Raw genomic sequence first — 17,398 nt, forward strand, 5'->3', positions numbered from 1 at the left:
CCACAATAAAAGAAAACACACATTGTCTCTTTCAATCTTGACTTTCCCAAAGGAGAAATGGTCAAGAGACAAACCTGTGAAAGAATGTTGCAGATTCAACGCACAATTACTGAGACTTTTCTCTGTACAGCAATTATAATATCAGAATTTTTCATAGGCATTCTTATGTGAAGTAAGTATGAAACATTATTTAAGGAAGGTAATTTCACTTCACACACATACATACACCAAGGAAGTATTCAAGAATCAGAGGAAACTAAATACTAGAAGTTCAGTTCTATGGACCTATATGCAAATCCAATTCTGACTAATTTTATACTTACCTCAATATATGTCAAAACTTCTCCCAAATAAGGAAATTACAAAGTTAAATTTTTTTTTTTGGTTTTGTTTTTAAATGTGATTTTGTGTGACTGCTATTCTCTATACAAAACAATTATGGTTCTCAAAAATAATAGCTAATAATTACACAGCACTTTGAAACTTTAAAAGTATTTTCACATACAAAACTCTTTTAATCTTTAAGAAAATTTTGTAAAATAGGAGCCAGTATGTAACAAGAAGCTTTAATTTCTAGTTGAGAAAGGCTTTCAGAGCTGTAAGTGTGGGCCTCCCTTCTGGAGTAGTGACATATAAGCGTATGGCAGGCAAAGGGTTATAACAAGGTTTACCTCAGGTACTGGTAGAAGGTGTCGCCACTGGCCAACTAGTTTCATAGAGTTTGTATGGAAAGGGCAAAAAATTTGCATTCAAGAAAAAAAAATTTCTTGTCTGTCTTCTGGGGTGCACCAATGTTGCAGTTCAGTTCAGTTCAGTCATTCAGTTGTGTCTGACTCTTTGCAACCCCATGAACCGCAGCATGCCAGGCCTCCCTGTTCATCACCAACTCCCAGAGTTCACCCAAACTCATGTCCATTGAGGCAGTGATGCTATCCAACCATCTCATCCTCTGTTGTGTCCCCTTCTCCTCCTGCCCTCAATCTTTCCCAGCATCAGGGTCTTTTCAAATGAGTCAGCTCTTCGCATCAGGTGGCCAAAGTACTGGAGTTTCAGCTTCAACATTAATCCTGCTAATGAATATTCAGGACTGATTTCCCTTAGGATGGACTGGTTAGATCTCCTTGCAGTCTCAAGAGTCTTCTCCAACCCCACTGTTCAAAAGCATCAATTCTTCAAGTGCTCAGTTTTCTTTATATTCCAATTCTCACATCCATACACGACTACCGAAAAAAAATAAAGCCTTGACTAGATGGACCTTTGTTAGCAAATTAATGTATCTGCTTTTTAATATGCTGTCTAGGTTGGTCATAACTTTCCTTTCAAGGAATAAGCATCTTTTAATTCATGGCTACAGTCACCATGTGCAGTGATTTTCAGTTCAGTCAGTCAGTTCAGTCGCTCAGCTGTGTCCGACTCTTTGTGACCCCATGAATTGTACCATGCCAGGCCTCCCTGTCCATCACCAACTCCCGGAGTACACTCAGACTCACGTCCTTTGAGTCCGTGATGCCATCCAGCCATCTCATCCTTTGTTGTCCCCTTCTCCTCCTGCCGCCAATCCCTCCCAGCATCAGAGTCTTTTCCAATGAGTCAACTTCGCATGAGGTGGCCAAAGTACTGGAGTTTCAGCTTTAGCATCGTTCCTTCCAAAGAATACCCAGGACTGATCTCCTTTATGATGGACTGGTTGGATCTCCTTGCAGTCCAAGGGACTCTCAAGAGTCTTCTCCAACACCACAGTTCAAAAGCATCAATTCTTTGCAGCTCAGCTTTCTTCACAGTCCAAATCTCACATCCATACACGATTACTGGAAAAACCATAGCCTTGACTAGACAGACCTTTGTTGGCAAAGTGATGTCTCTGCTTTTGAATATGCTAGGTTGGTCATAACTTTCCTTCCAAGGAGTAAGCATCTTTTAATTTCATGGCTGCAATCACTATCTTCAGAATTTTACTTAGTGATCTGTTATTAGCCAGTATGAGGCAAATGGGTACTAAATAAATTTTGAATTGTTATCTCTATATCAAAATGCCCTAAATTCCTTAAAATGAGATCAGTTAAATCTAAGAAGATACTACAGAATAGACTGAGGTGTTTCATAAACAGTAAACTTGCTTGTCACATTGGAAGAATTAAGTTTTATTTAGGATAATTTTTTTTGGTAATTAATCTGTAAGTTGGTGGCTCAGATAGTAAAGAATCCACCTGAAATGCAAGAGACCTGGTTTCAATCCATGGGTTGCAAAGATCCCTTGAAGTAGGGCATGGCAACCCACTCCAGTGTTCTTGGCTAGAGAACCCCCATGGATAGAGGAGCTTGGTGGGCTACAGTCCATGGGGTCGCAAGGAGTCAGACAAGATTGAGCAACTAATTACAAGCTGTAAGTTAAAGGCATACCTATTCACTAATAATTTAAATGGCCACATAGCACTGTTAAATTCTGATTGTCTCTGAAAGCCATCTTTTTTAGACTGATGGCAGTTAATCTCCCTAATGCTGAACTGTTGTCCAGTCATTTGTTTACAGGTACTGATGGTAGCTATAGAATGATCTCCACACTCAAAGCTGAGATCAAAATTCTGAAATTCAGTTTTTGATTAGCTCTTCTGTGATTCCCCTTCCTATTCCTTCTGTTCTTCATGAAAATTCTGAGACTTTGTCTCTCTGCATCTGTGCTGTCTCTTCCTTACCCTCAGCATGTCCACCCATCATATCCTTTGTACAGAACATTCCAGAATCATCTACCTAAAATGTGATTTCTACTTTGAAGCTTTCTCCTATAGCAATCGTTTTTCTAAATTCTCTTTCTCCTGCCTTCTCATCTATTCAAGAGTCATCACAAGATCCACTTTTCCTGATTTCTCATATCCAATTATTCATCAATGTCTTCTTGATTCTGCTTCTTTAATATTCTTAAAAGCAGGCACGCTGGAGTGGGATAAATACATGCCTGTGAATTTCATGTGTTTCCACTAGGCCGTATCTTCTCTGGTGGCTCAGAGGTTAAAGCGTCTGCCTCCAATGCAGGAGACCTGGGTTCAATCCCTGGGTTGGGAAGATCCCCTGAAGAAGGAAATGGCAATCCACTCCAGTATTCTTGCCTGGAGAATCCCATGGATGGAGAAGCCTAGTAGGTTACAGTCCACGGGGTCGCAAAGAGTCGGACACGACTGAGCGACTTCACCTCACCTCCCACTAGGCCAGTGATCTTAAATAAACAACTTATTGGTATCCTTGCTTTTCTCTTCTATAAAATGGCCATTCTAAGTGTAACTACCACACAGGGTTATGAAAAAGATTAAATGAGTTAATAAATGTAACTTAGGTGGAAAATTCAACTTAAGCCACTATTTCTCAGAGTGAGTTTCAAGGAATATTAGTTTCATAAAATGTTCTTCAAATAAAAAGGGATTCATGGTTAAATCAATTTATTAAACATTACATTCAATGCCCACTTCTCAGCCAGCCATGACGTACATTAGTGTATAAAAGGATCTCCAAATTCTTGTAGGGAAACAAAACAAAGCAAAACAAAAACGGTTGTCCTGATATTCATTAAACTTATTAGAACAGAGAGCCTTCGTGTGCATATATAGTAGCTATTTAAAATCAGAACGAGAGCCACAGTTATCATTTTGGAAATTATTTCAGCCTCAGATTTCCAACTTTTTTTTTTTAAAGAGACTACTATCTCCTAATGTTCAGAGTCATCACAAACTCTCAGAAAAATGAACCAAATTGTCCTGTAGGAAGCTGTGTCCTAGGGTAGTCAAATGATATGAACTTTCTAAAGCCCATTATTTCTTAACAATTCTTAAAAAATATGAAAACATTTTATTTTTCGTGCAATGCCCAAAATTGCTCAGCTAGCCTGTAACAGGTGTGAAACTTCATCTCAGGAGAAAAATTCAACATAAAAATATGTAAATATCTGATAAAGAGTGGTAAGAACTCCAAGAGACTCAGAAAGTAGATAAGTTCATGCCTGTGATGAAGGCAGACTCAAGATGAGGTCATGGTGCCTAAGTTCCAACACGTGTGTGTGTGTGTGTGTGTGTGTGTGTGTGTGTGTGCACTCATTCATGTGTGACTTTTTGTGACTGCATGGATTGTAGCCCACCAGGCTCCTCTGTCCATGGGATTTCCAAGAATACTGCAGTGGTTGCCTACTCCAGGGGATCTTCCCAACCCAGGGATTGAACTTGTTTCCCCTGTGTCTCTTGCAATGGCAGGCAGGTTCTTTACGTAAAGCACCGCGTCACCTGGGAAGCCCCTCTCTGACCGTAAAACTGTTGACTGTACATGAGGTAAAAGAGTCAATGCTGCGGCCTGACTGCCTCAATGTTGCAGGCTGACTGCAACCAAATTTTTGATGACCCAGTAGGAATTCCGAGATCATCTTACTTTTCTCTTTATAGGAGCAAAAATAAGCCAAGCTCACATTTATTGCTCAAATATAGCCTATTTTTCTCTGCCATGCCATCCCCTAATTCTTCACAAACACAGGACTTAGCCCTTTTAGAGATAAACTAACATTTTTCCAATCACTTTAGTCTTTCGACTTAGCCCTGCTTGAATTCACTCTAACCAACAAAATCAACTTAACTTCCAGAGTCCACTTAACTTCCAGAGTCAACTTAACTTAGCAGAGTCCAGTTTTTTTTTTAAATGTCATAAAAACATGCAGCTGGGAGAACTGAAGAAAATTACTGTCATATCCATTTTGAACAATTTTTACATTTCTATTAAAACCAACGTAGCAAAATACCTTAGTTGTCATTATTAACTTCTTTAATGTTGGTTTATTTTTCATAGGGGATGAGCAGCCATGCTTCTTTAGAATAAATACGCTAGATTGAAAAAAAATTCACAGAAGGAAGATCTCTGTCTAGTGACGTTTACACTGTATGATCATTTCTGTATAGATAAATAATGAAGGCTTTAAACTTTTAAATCTAAAAAATAAGTAATCAAAACAGGAAAACACATCATAATATAAATCTCATTACCTGGAGTATCTAATTTGAGAATAATGGATCTGGAAGAAATTTTAGTGAATAACTTCATTAAATTCCTAATTTTATAAACATGGAACTTGAGAGTCCAAATATTAAGTAACAAAGCACAACCCTATCACAGGATGAGTGAGAGCACAGACTAAAATCAAGTTTCCCAGTTTTCAATGCCACTTTCCACACCACGCAGAGCCTCCCTGGGTCTGTCCTCCAGCAGCCTGCGATGTGTGCCTTGAACAACATGAAATCACACCCCTGTCAAATATTTTACAGAGACCATTTATAAAAATTGCTGACTCTTTGATAAACTAGTTTAAGGATAGGATAATTGAGGAATCTAATTCACAGTTGCCAAGCTTAAAGTGGGTTCCTGCTAGGAGATTTTATAGAGCATATGCCAACTGCACTGTCCTTGCAGGTCCCCTTTAAAAAAATAATCAAAGAGGTTAAGATCAGTAGTCTCAAAGGTCTTATGCTGGTTTAATCTGGAAGTCACGTCTGATTTTTGGAATCTTAAAAACATGGTCTGAATGTAGAAAAATACATGTACCAACAGATGCAACAGCTACAAAAGCAGTCAAATGATAATTTAGCACAGCAAAGCTTTGCAGAGTGTCAGAACAACTTAAGAAATACAGGATAGGAATGACTTTGAGGAAGTCTTAGAAACTCAATGAGGGTTGGGTTTTGGTCGCATGACAGTAATTTTAGTGCAATATTGATAAAAGGCATGGGAAGGTAAAGCATGAGGAGGAAGAACATAGAGGTGTGTGCACAGACTCTAAGGTTAAGAGGATGCAAGCCCAGGCGGCATCACTTTTAAGCAGGAACTTTTGCTATTAGGTACGATTGCTACATCTGTAGCAAGCTTACTGCAGCCAAGGTATCACCATGTCAGTTGTAAAGGATCTGAGGTGCATGTTGCAGCAAGAAAGTTTCCTTATTTTCCAAAATATTCTATATTAAAGTGTTAAATGTAATTTCTAAAACTGTCATATAACAATGATTCAGTTAAGTTCCAAGGTGAGACATCACTCTTGCCTGCTGTTTCCCTCAACGTAGAATTCAACAAGTACTCAGAGCAGGTTGCTGCATAATTATTTTGCATGAGTTCTTCAAAGAGTGAATAACTAAACAGAATTTAGTACGTCTACACCATAGAATCCGACTTAATACCTAAAAGAGACACAACAACATGGATAAATTTTGAGAGAACTATACTGAGTGAAAAAAAGTCACAACCAACAGGTTATATACAGTATGATATTCACACAAAATTCTTGAAATGACAAATTCATAAAAATAGAGAATATATTAGTTGTTTCCAGACTGGAGGGATGGGAGGGATGTGGGTGTGGCTATTAAATGGTAACTTGGGATCCTAGTGTTGACAGAAATGTTCTATATCTTGACCAGAGTGGTAGATACATGGGCCTACACAGGTCACAAAAATGTATAGACATACCTCCCTCCCACACACATATAAGTAAAACAGGAGATATGATCAGGATTGGCAGACTGAATAAATATCAAGAACCTGCTTATGCTATTACACCACAGTATTTCAAAATGTCACCATTCAGTGTAAAACTGAGCAAAGGGGACATGCTCTCTTTATTATTTCATACAACTGTACGTGAATCGGCAGTTATCTCAAAATAATGTTTTATTAAAAATGATTTTATAACAAATAAAATCAATCAAACACTACTAAGATTTAGTATGTTTCTGTGTCCTCATTACATCCCTCTGTCATTTATTTATGGATTTAAGAAAGAACATTATTTTACATCTCAACCCCTGAGTTTATGTACAGGTGCACATTTCTGCAACTTCACTTGGAGATAAGGTCATGACCTCAATAAAATATAACAGGGACTTTGGGAGGAGTCTAGCTTCTGGCTCTTTTCCTTTCTTAGACAGTAGAAGCTTTGAGGAAAGAAGTCATGTTAAACATTTGATTCAGTCAACAGACATATTAACTTGTTTCATTTTAGTTTCACACTCTTATCAACTGCTGCTGCTGCTGCTGCTAAGTCGCTTCAGTCGTGTCCGATTCTGTGTGACCCCAGAGACGGCAGCCCACCAGGCTCCTGCATCCATGGGACTTTCCAGGCAAGAGTACTGGAGTGGGGTGCCATTGCCTTCTCCATCTTATCAACTACTGACCTCTAACTACAGCTGGGGGCTACATATTTTATTCTTATATAATAATACTTTTCAGTTATGGTAATTCTCTTGTACATTGCAGATTTAACATAACACTGATGTGTCCACTGAGCTTTTTAAAAGCACCGCAGGATACAAGGTTCACATACATTTTAGTAAATCTACCATAAGAAAATGACTTTTTAAAATCAGTTATTCCTCTATTCTACATTATCATTTTATGTTTATAACCTTATTGTAACCTTACTGATTCTACTCACCATGTTAAAATTACACTTATTTTACTCTTCCCAAGGTTGAAATAAAGATTAAAATACCATTTATTATCATTTTTATTACTTTATTATCCCCATAAGAGGCTAGAGTCACCATCTTCCTTTGCCCTTCTTTGGTATTGGTATAAAGAGGCACTTTCTATTAATTTTTTACGTTATGTCTTTCTTTAGTTGCATTGCCTTTTCCAATTTAACTTCTATGAAGTTTTTTAGCTTTCTTTTCCCTTTCTGTGTCATTTTCATTATTTATCAAAATAACTATGCACTTATGACTTTTCCTATTTTTCATGAATAATGCTAGATTTTTTAGTGCCTGCTTGCATTTTCCCTGATGAACTATTAAATTCCGTGGATACTATCAGATTGCCACAGGAATCTGTGCCTAACTACATCCAGATAACTGAATCCAGCTTCTCAGTTCTTAATCAGATTAAATCATTTTATGTGGCATAATTCCATGTGTTCTTAAAATAGCAGCATGATTTTTTCTTACTCTACCGAACAGCCTTGATACATCTATTAGCTATAATTATTGATGAGGAAATCAAACTCAACTACTAACTAAAATTGATCAACACCTTTCATCCTTTCTGAATCCTCCTTAATCCTGTCCTGAATCCGCCTGGTAAAGAATGCAATGCAGGAGACCTGGGTTTGATCCCTGGGTTGGGAAGATCACCTGGAGAAGGGAAAGGCTACCCACTCCAGTATTCTGGCCTAGAGAATTCCATGGACTGTATATTCCATGGGTCCCAAAGAGTCAGACACGACTGAGCAACTTTCACTTTCACTTTTAATCCTTTCTTCCTAATTTACTTGTTTTCTACTAATGATAAATACATCTTAGTAAGTCCTTTTAAATACTTTGTGGAACAAAACTCAAACCAAGGAGATGGACAGATATGGCAGAAAGAACCTGCCAAACAATTAAGTAAAATTAGAAAGAAATTAACTCTCATTTATCAGCTCAGTTCAGTTCAGTTCAGTCGCTCAGTCGTGTCTGACTCTTTGTGACCCCATGAATCGCAGCATGCCAGGCCTCCCTGTCCACCACCAACTCCCGGAGTTCACTCAAACTCATGTCCATCAAGTTGGGAATGCCATCTAGCCATCTCATCCTCTGTTGTCCCCTTCTCTCCTGCCTCCAATCCCTCCCAGCATCAGAGTCTTTTCCAGTGAGTCAACTCTTCATGTGAGGTGGCCAAAGTACTGGAGTTTCAGCTTTAGCATCATTCCTTCCAAAGAACACCCAGGACTGATCTCCTTTAGAATGGACTGGTTGGATCTCCTTGCAGTCCAAGGGACTCTCAAGAGTCTTCTCCAACACCACAGTTCAAAAGCATCAATTCTTCGGTGCTCAGCTTTCTTCACAGTCCAACTCTCACATCCATACATGACCACTGGGAAAAACCATAGCCTTGACAAGATGGACCTTTGTTGGCAAAGTAATGTCTCTGCTTTTTAATATGCTCTCTAGGTTGGTCATAACTTTCCTGCCAAGGAGTAAGCATCTTTTAATTCCATGGCTGCAGTCACCATCTGCAGTGATTTTGGAGCCCCAAAAAATAAAATCTGACACTGTTTCCACTGTTTCCCCATCTATTTCCCATGCAGTGATGGAACCAGATGCCATGATCTTCGTTTTCTGAATGTTGAGCTTTAAGCCAACATTTTAACTCTCCTCTTTCACTTTCAACACGAGGCTTTTTAGTTCCTCTTCACATTCTGCCATAAGGGTGGTGTCATCTGCATATCTGAGGTTATTGATATTTCTCCCGGCAATCTTGATTCCAGCTTGTGTTTCTTCCAGTCCAGTGTTTCTCATGATGTACTCTGCATAGAAGTTAAATAAGCAGGGTGACAATATACAGCCTCGACATACTCTTTTTCCTATTTGGAACCAGTTTGTTGTTCCACGTCCAGTTCTAACTGTTGCTTCCTGACCTGCATATAGGTTTCTCAAGAGGCAAGTCAGGTAGTCTGATATTCCTATCTCTTTCAGAATTTTCCACAGGTTATTGGGATCCACACAATCAAAGGTTTTGGCATAGTCAATAAAGCAGAAATAGATGTTTTTTCTGGAACTCTCTTGCTTTTTCCATGATCCAGCAGATGTTGGCAATTTGATCTCTGGTTCCCCTGCCTTTTCTAAAACCAGCTTGAACATCTGGAAGTTTGTGGTTCACATATTGCTGAAGCCTGGCTTGGAGAATTTTAAGCATTACTTTACTAACGTGTGAGATGAGTGCAATTGTGCGGTAGATTGAGTATTCTTTGGCATTGCCTTTCTTTGGGATTGGAATGAAATGGCTTCTACTAAATAACGAAAGGATCTCTTCTCTAACCAATCTGCCCTTTGCTGCCCAAAATGTTTCCCTGAAGTTTAAAGCTGAGAATATCTTCATGGAAAAGCTCACTATAGCCTAAAAAACATCAGCTTGTGTTCTAATAGTTTTTGAAACCTTGTAAAATTTGGCTGCGAAAAAAGTCATCTTTCTCCACTCCCCACACTATTCTCTCCTCAGATAGTCCTCTGTCCCACCAGCTCAGGATCATTCTCAGTTCCCTAAAGAAACTGTGACCCTTTCCACTCCCTATGAAAACCTAATCAACACTACTCATCTCCATCAATCCACCTATAACTGACATTGTGTAGGTGGGATAGGCCTACAGATGTGTACCTCTAACTCAGGGATGATGTTGGGGCCTGAATCTGTAACACCACTAAATAATTTCAGCACCTTGTAATGCGATGGAACATTGGAGGCACTTCATTCTGAAATGAATGGATAGATAAATAAATGGAAGGAAGGATGGATGGATGGAAGTATATATGGATGCTTTTTCCACATCCTATGAATTGTTCCTACCATTTCTGGCCACCAAAGTAATCGAAGATCCAGTTTGAATTCAACACATTTTATCCAGTCACTGTAGTTGGAGATAATCATCACATATTTTAATTTATAGTTTGTTTCTTAATCTGTACCTTCTAATTATGCTTTTATTATAATTATTGAAGTGCACAGTTGCCTTTAATTGACTGCAAATCATTTGCTACCTGGGAGCTTATTGAACTTTGTGTTCCTCAGTGGCTTAACATTCGGCCTGGCAGGGAGCAGTCACTGAATAATCTGTGCACAAGACTACATAATAATCAATAATCTTGGAACAGTGTTCCATAGTAAATCAGTATTTAGAAAATATAAGAATAGTGTTCATGACAAAAATTAACAAATATTAATACTTACTGAACCCCTACTCTGTGCAACTAAGAACGTAGTTAAACTTCAATTACCTTGACTTTGCTTCATGTGTCAAAAACATGAATTTACTAAATGTTTATTTTCTCATAAACAAAAAAATAATTATTGACCCCAAAATGACTAATTTTGAAAAGAACAAATTTGTGTCTGGTGAATGAAAATATCGTTTTGTATATTTATGTCAATATAATATATTTATATATTATGTCATATATATGTCAACAAGTTTTGACAATCATGTTGTTACAAGGAAAGGAAGCCAAGTCTTGTATGAATAGAATATAAAGGCAAGAACTATGGTGGCATTTAAAGTCCTGTTGGAACATAGTCAAGGGTCTCAGAAAATTGACTTCACATTCATACTTTGTAGGATGGGACGAGCTATTTATAACGCTAGTCTCATAGGGTGAATGATCTTTCATATGCACTGACAATCATATGAAAGCATTTTCAAATGCAGGCAACTTAGCAATGGGGAAACAGAGGCAAAGAGAAAATGCATGATTTCTAAGAGTCACAGCAAACAAAGGGTCAAGCGTCCCCTTGAACATTGTTTCCACTCCATTCACTCTATCCTCTAAGTCAAGGTAATTTCAATATTTTTCATTATAGAAAAGCTGTTCATCTATGACATTAGGGAATCTAATGATGTTGGTTAAAAACTTTTGATGTCTATCCAAAGCAATATAACCATGGAACAAATAAAGGGACTCAGAAATTCTCTCTTTCTGTATTTCAAGCAAGCTGAGGAACCCCTTAGTATAACAAGTATTTGGCCATTGACAGGTAAAGATATATACTCAATTAAAAGATCATCTTATAAATACTACACTGTAAGTACATAGGAATTTTGCTGTTGTTCAGTCACTAAGTCCTGATCACCTCTTTCTGACTCCATGTACTGCAGCATACCAGGCTCCTCTGTCCTCCACTATCTCCCAGAGTTTGCTCAGATTCAAATCCATTGAGTCATTTATGCTATCTAAGCATCTCAGGAAAGACAGATTTAACTGGGCTAAATTCTACCAGAAAGTTTACTCAAGTTTCTGGCTATTCCCAGTGCATTGACTTATGAAACCCACTTTTTTTTTCATACAAAAATAGACGTCTGGGGTTTGTTATACAGGCACACGCAAGTTATAATGTATGTACCTCTTTTTACAATTACTCCCTACTCAGAACATCCAGATAAAAGCAGAAAAGACTTTTCATGTATGAAATTTCAGATTGCAATACCCATTAAGAGTCCCCTGCAATGGGCTAGTTATCCTGGAAAAATAAAACAAAGTTATTATATCATATTCTTTTAACACTGAATATGCAGCAGGCAGTATTCTAGGATCTTTGTTTATGCAATGTCCTTCAATTATCTCAACAACTCTATGCAGTAGTTATGATTGTTTCATGTAGACAAAGAATCTGAGACTAAAAGAGGTAAAATAGCATGTGTAAGGCTCAGTAATGGAAGGTTAAAACATGAAAATGTTCTTTCTGACTTTGAGGTCTTGTTCTTGACCCCTATATGCCAATGCATTTAATCTTCATAACAGACCTATCTATTATCCCCACTTAACAGATGAGAAAAATGAGGGTCAGAATTCAATACCTGTTCAAGAGTTACTTTCTTCTATGGAGTGACTCACACAAAATTAAATGAAGCCCTTCTCCCTCAAATCACCATTTCCAATTGACACCATGCTGCTAACAACTGTGGTGGAAACATCCTTATGAACTCATTGTCTTTTAATATTTGTATTAATTTTCAAACTATTTATTTGAACTAAAGTTAAGAAAATAAAATAACAAAGCAAGCAAAAAATATGTCTCAAATTCTTACAGTAATCTAGAAAGAGTAGCTCTGGTTGGAAGTACAAAAACAAAGTCCTCAGTTATTTTAGGCCCATCCAGTAAACTCCATACACTTTCTCCCTGTGGACTTGAAACAGCATATGGCTGTTCTTTTTATAGTTCAGGCCCCACTGTTTTCTCTGAACCTCTAGGTTACAGTGTTTTGTAATCACTAATAAGGACCACCTGTCTCTTGAGAGATTCGGTCTCACCAAACGGAGAAGCCTAATTGTTCAAATTCACTGGCAGGTAGACAATACGCCCTTCATGGGTAGACTGAGATTACGGAATAAACAACCGAAATCATAATGAACAATTCTACTAATTGATTGTAATTGCTAAGTTAAGAACATATCTAGGTCCATTAAAAAAAAAAAATACTTGGAACAATACAGATAATGCTTTCGAGGAAACAAAAGCTTCTTTTCCAAGGGGAAAAAAAGAATAAACTACTTGTTTTAAAATTTCTTTTACTTCACTAAGACATATTCAGGACAAATTTATTGGACTCATATATGCTTAATCATACACTCTCTACATACAAACTTATCCTATGGCTGAGTTCAGTGAGAAAAACGGGTTGCTTTTTTTTATATAAATTTATTAAAATAAGTCAAATTCAATCCAATGCTTATCATTGAAAGTATGAAATCTACAGCAAATTTGATTTAAGAGAACAAGGAGAGAGGGAGTGCTTGAAGAGTGCTCTCCCCTGCCCTCATCAGAACCCCCATCAGCAGTCAGGCCAGGTTAGAAGCCTGTGTTTGGCTGTAAGTGCAAAACCACAGACATACATCCATCTGTGTTCCTGCCTCACTGCACTAGAATTGTTGATTTGAGGGTCTTTCTATCCTTCCAGTCTGTGGGAGCCCTGAGAGCAGGGTCCACATTGGCACTCTAATTCCAACTTTTAGCATGGAGTATGTGCACGGAATGAATGTATTCAATCCATTCAAAATGACTGCCTAGGTGACAATATCTAGCCACACCCTATCCTAGGAAAAGTAACTACATATTTATATTAAATAAAGTTTACTTTGTAATGCAGAGAGATTTGCTAAAGTATTAAGGTCAATACTAAAGGTAGGCAATAGGCTATAGGGACAAATGGTCTCCATTTATTTATTTATTTTTAATTGAATGATAATTACTTCATAATGTTGTGTTGATTTCTGCTCTACAACAGTGTGAATCAGCTGTGAGTAAACATATATATATCCTCCTTCTTGAGCCTCCCTCCCATCTCCACCACCTCACCCATCTAGGTCAACACAGAGTACTAAGCTGAGCTCCCTGGGCCATACAGCAGCTTCTCATTAGCTAAAATGGTCCCCATTTTAAGTGAACAGATTCTGAACTTGTGCCTCTTCCAACAGGACCTTCCAAACAAGTGCCTCTTCCAACAGGACCTTCACTTCTCTACTCACCACACTCATCCTCAGATCTTCCCTTGACCACACAGTATCACGAGACATTGGATTAGTAATAGGTAACATTTATGGGCATCATACGTGCCAAGCTCTAGACTAACTGCTTTATTGTATGATTTCATTTAATTCTTATAACAACCATCTAAGGTAAGTGCTATTAATGCTTCGACTTTATAAAAGACAAAACTGAGGCAAAGCATTTGTTTGGTGTCCTCCCTGAGATCGGGGGCTTCCCTGATGGCTCAGTGGGTAAAGAATCTGCCTGCAATGCAGGAGACATAGAAGACATGGGTTCAATCCCAGTGTCGGGAGGATCCCCAGGAGGAGGAAATGGCAACCTACTCCAGTATTCTATTTTTCCCCCGCTACGGATGGTGGAGACTGGCAGGCTATAGTTCACAGGGTCACAAAGAGTTGGACACAACTGAGCAACTAAGCACACACACACTGCCTGAGGTCTAAGCAGAACTTGAGCAAACCTGTCACTCTCCAAGCAACTCCTACTGCACCTTCAAACAGAAGAGTAATCCAGTTTCCAAAGGGAAATAGCCATTTTTGTTCATTCTGATAAAATTCAGAATTCAACCCTGGACATACAAACTCTCTTTACAATCTAATTGACTCTATTTTCTTCTGAGAGTTGATTCTCTCTGTTTCAGTAAAGCTGGCATGGCTATTTAGTCATAAACAATCATAATCATGCATGAGAAATAATTCTCACAAATTGTTTTGATATATTTTATGAGCAACAACACAATAACAAACATAAAACTTTTCATGCACCATAAATATACATAAAAGAGCAGCTTGAGATTCAACATAAAGTTTTATAATAAGCATATATATGGTGAGAGATGTGTGTAAGCACGTATACTTATGTACAGTTATTTTAGGTATCTTGGTATTATATATATGTGCATGGATTTTTCAACCATTAAACTTTGTTATTCAAATTTGTAATCAAAAGACTATAGTAAGCAGGTTGGCATTTATAAAAGTCAGATAAAAAGAAGCTTCCCCATTTAACCCTTAGCAAATTTTCTTTGCTGTGTTCAATTATTTGATTTCAGAGAGGCCTGCTGTCAAAAGGACTTTTGCCAAGAAACTATAGATGTCCAGGTTAGTACCAATAACCTGTAGAGTTATCAAAGTTTTGTTTTGGTAAATGTTAATTTGGGTTGCAGGAGGACGGAAGTTTCATCAGGTTCCTAGAGGCAGTAAGCTGTAGATATGTGGTCTTACATACTATAACAATAGTTGCAAAATAAGTTGTCTTTGCTCATTATTGAATGCAGAACTGTGATAATTATCAGGAAGTCAAACATAGACAATAAATCATAAATATCCTAGTTTTGTTATTTCTTATGATCTGCTTTGCTGAGAATTGTTGTAACTGTTGCTGTATAAACATAGCATTTCAGGGGTTATATTTGGACATTGAGAAGCGAAAAACATATTAAAAACACCACACTAAATTGATGTTCTCTGAATGGGTTCAGACATAAATAAGCACACACACGTGTAACACACCCACAGACCAGAATGATCTCTCTCCCCACCCTCATGGATGACATACATCACTACCTTCCAGCCAGGATAAGCTGTAGCTAGGAAAGGACCTTAATTATTCATTTAAGAAATGAACTCAACTCTCACAGCATTATGGTAGCTTTGAGAATCAAGAAGAACAGAGGCTCTTATTAGAAGAAAGAGTGAAATACTATGACAAAAGAACCATAGAATAGTATGCTTCTAGTTTTATTTGACACATTGTAAGGGCTCCTTACTGCCTACAGAGGAAACACTGCTGTTGTAGTGATTCCTCGGCCACTCAGTCCCTGTAAAGAGCCCAGTGTTGCAGACGGATATGCGAATGTATTACGGACATCGATGTTCATGTATGAAGGAACTCTGACCCTCAGCTGAGACTCCCAGGCACACGCCTTATTTCTCTGTACCAGAAGGAGTCAGTGTGCATGGATATGGTGTTCCAAGCCCTTAAATCTGAAATAACTCCTTACCCAGTGGTAAGCAGACGCTTCTCCAACACTTCTACACCCCTGCCATGCAGCCACCACCAGTCCTATACCTTGGGACTTTCTGGGCCTCCCCATCCATCAAGTTCAGGATTAGCTTCCTGCTCCAGAGCCCCTTCTGATTAGTAGGTGCTGGTGCCAGACACCACTCCCCAGGGTCCTCAAAGACCCCGTTCCCTAGGATAGTCCCTCTGGAGGGCTGCCTGCCCACCATACGCATCTGCTAGAGTTTTTCCTGCTGCTTTCATCCACATGCCACCCCCACCAGGTCCCAGCAGGAGAAGACAGAACCCAGGGCATTGGTACAGCATGGCACTGGGCAGGCAGATGCCAATTGCTTTTGGCACCATCCCACTTGGGACCCAAGTAGGACCTCTCAGGGTGGGACCCACCCTGGGACCTTGCTTCCATCCAGTCTCCAAGTTGTCCTCACATGGCTACTTGTAGGAACAACAAAATCTGTGGACCTTGATGACTTTCCAGGAGATGGGGATGGCAGGCAGCCCTATGGATTGTTAAAAGATCTAAACATCTCTTTTGGGTACATTAACTTTCTCTGGTGTTGTGATTCAAAAAGGTAATATAAATGAGGACCCTGTTTCACTTGCATCCATCAGATGTAGCCATAGATCTCAACTTACGGCAAATGTGAAAAACACTTATTTTTAAGCACCAACTTGGTCATTCACAGCACACTGTCACCCCTCCTCCCCAACATCCACACATACACATACATACATACATACTGTATAAACATGTGAACAAGTGAGTCTTTCAGAAAAGTATAAAATTTCCAAAATGTTTATATAGTCACTTAAAAGGAAATGAGATCTTCATTAAACCCCTACAGATACCAGATTTCTCCAGAGACACTTAAGATTTTCCATCGCATTTTAAGGTTGAGGAAGGATCAAATCATACATTTTCTTAAAGTCGGCTTCTAAGAAAATCAATTCTAATGAATAGTATATTGATATAATACACTTAAAAGCAAAGCATCGCCCCTTGAGAACCATAGACATAAACGTAAGATCATACTGATACTTGCTTTTAGATGAAGCTGATTGGTCCAGTGCCCAATGATTTTGTATTCTGTACTTTTGTTGGTTATTTGGTACTGGAAGATGTCATAACGACCAGGAGCATCTCCATTTTCATTAAAAGTGACTGGCGTACCAGCACTACCTGTAAATGTTTAGAAAACAATGTTAATAACTTTCCAGTGAGATAGCCTACTGGGCTTATTTTTCCCTAAGAAAAAAATAGTAGATAAAAATATATTGTGCATAGTAAGAGATATGAAGATTACAAACCATACAAGGTCATTCTTGATAGCATAGTATCTCTGACATGAAA

General features: G+C 38.3%; 1 protein-coding gene across 1 annotated transcript in view; it reads right to left on the bottom strand.

Moving 5' to 3' along the window:
• Nucleotides 1–17,398, bottom strand: part of GRM8 (glutamate metabotropic receptor 8) — an 865,112-nt gene that overhangs the window by 176,929 nt on the left and 670,785 nt on the right. Inside the window, exon 7 of the mRNA XM_052638669.1 lies at nt 17,091–17,227. Within this exon, the coding sequence (XP_052494629.1) occupies nt 17,091–17,227 (137 nt within the window). The remainder of the gene's footprint in view (nt 1–17,090; nt 17,228–17,398) is intronic.

The sequence above is a fragment of the Budorcas taxicolor genome, chromosome 4 (genome assembly GCF_023091745.1).
Source record: "Budorcas taxicolor isolate Tak-1 chromosome 4, Takin1.1, whole genome shotgun sequence".
Lineage (NCBI taxonomy): Eukaryota > Metazoa > Chordata > Mammalia > Artiodactyla > Bovidae > Budorcas > Budorcas taxicolor.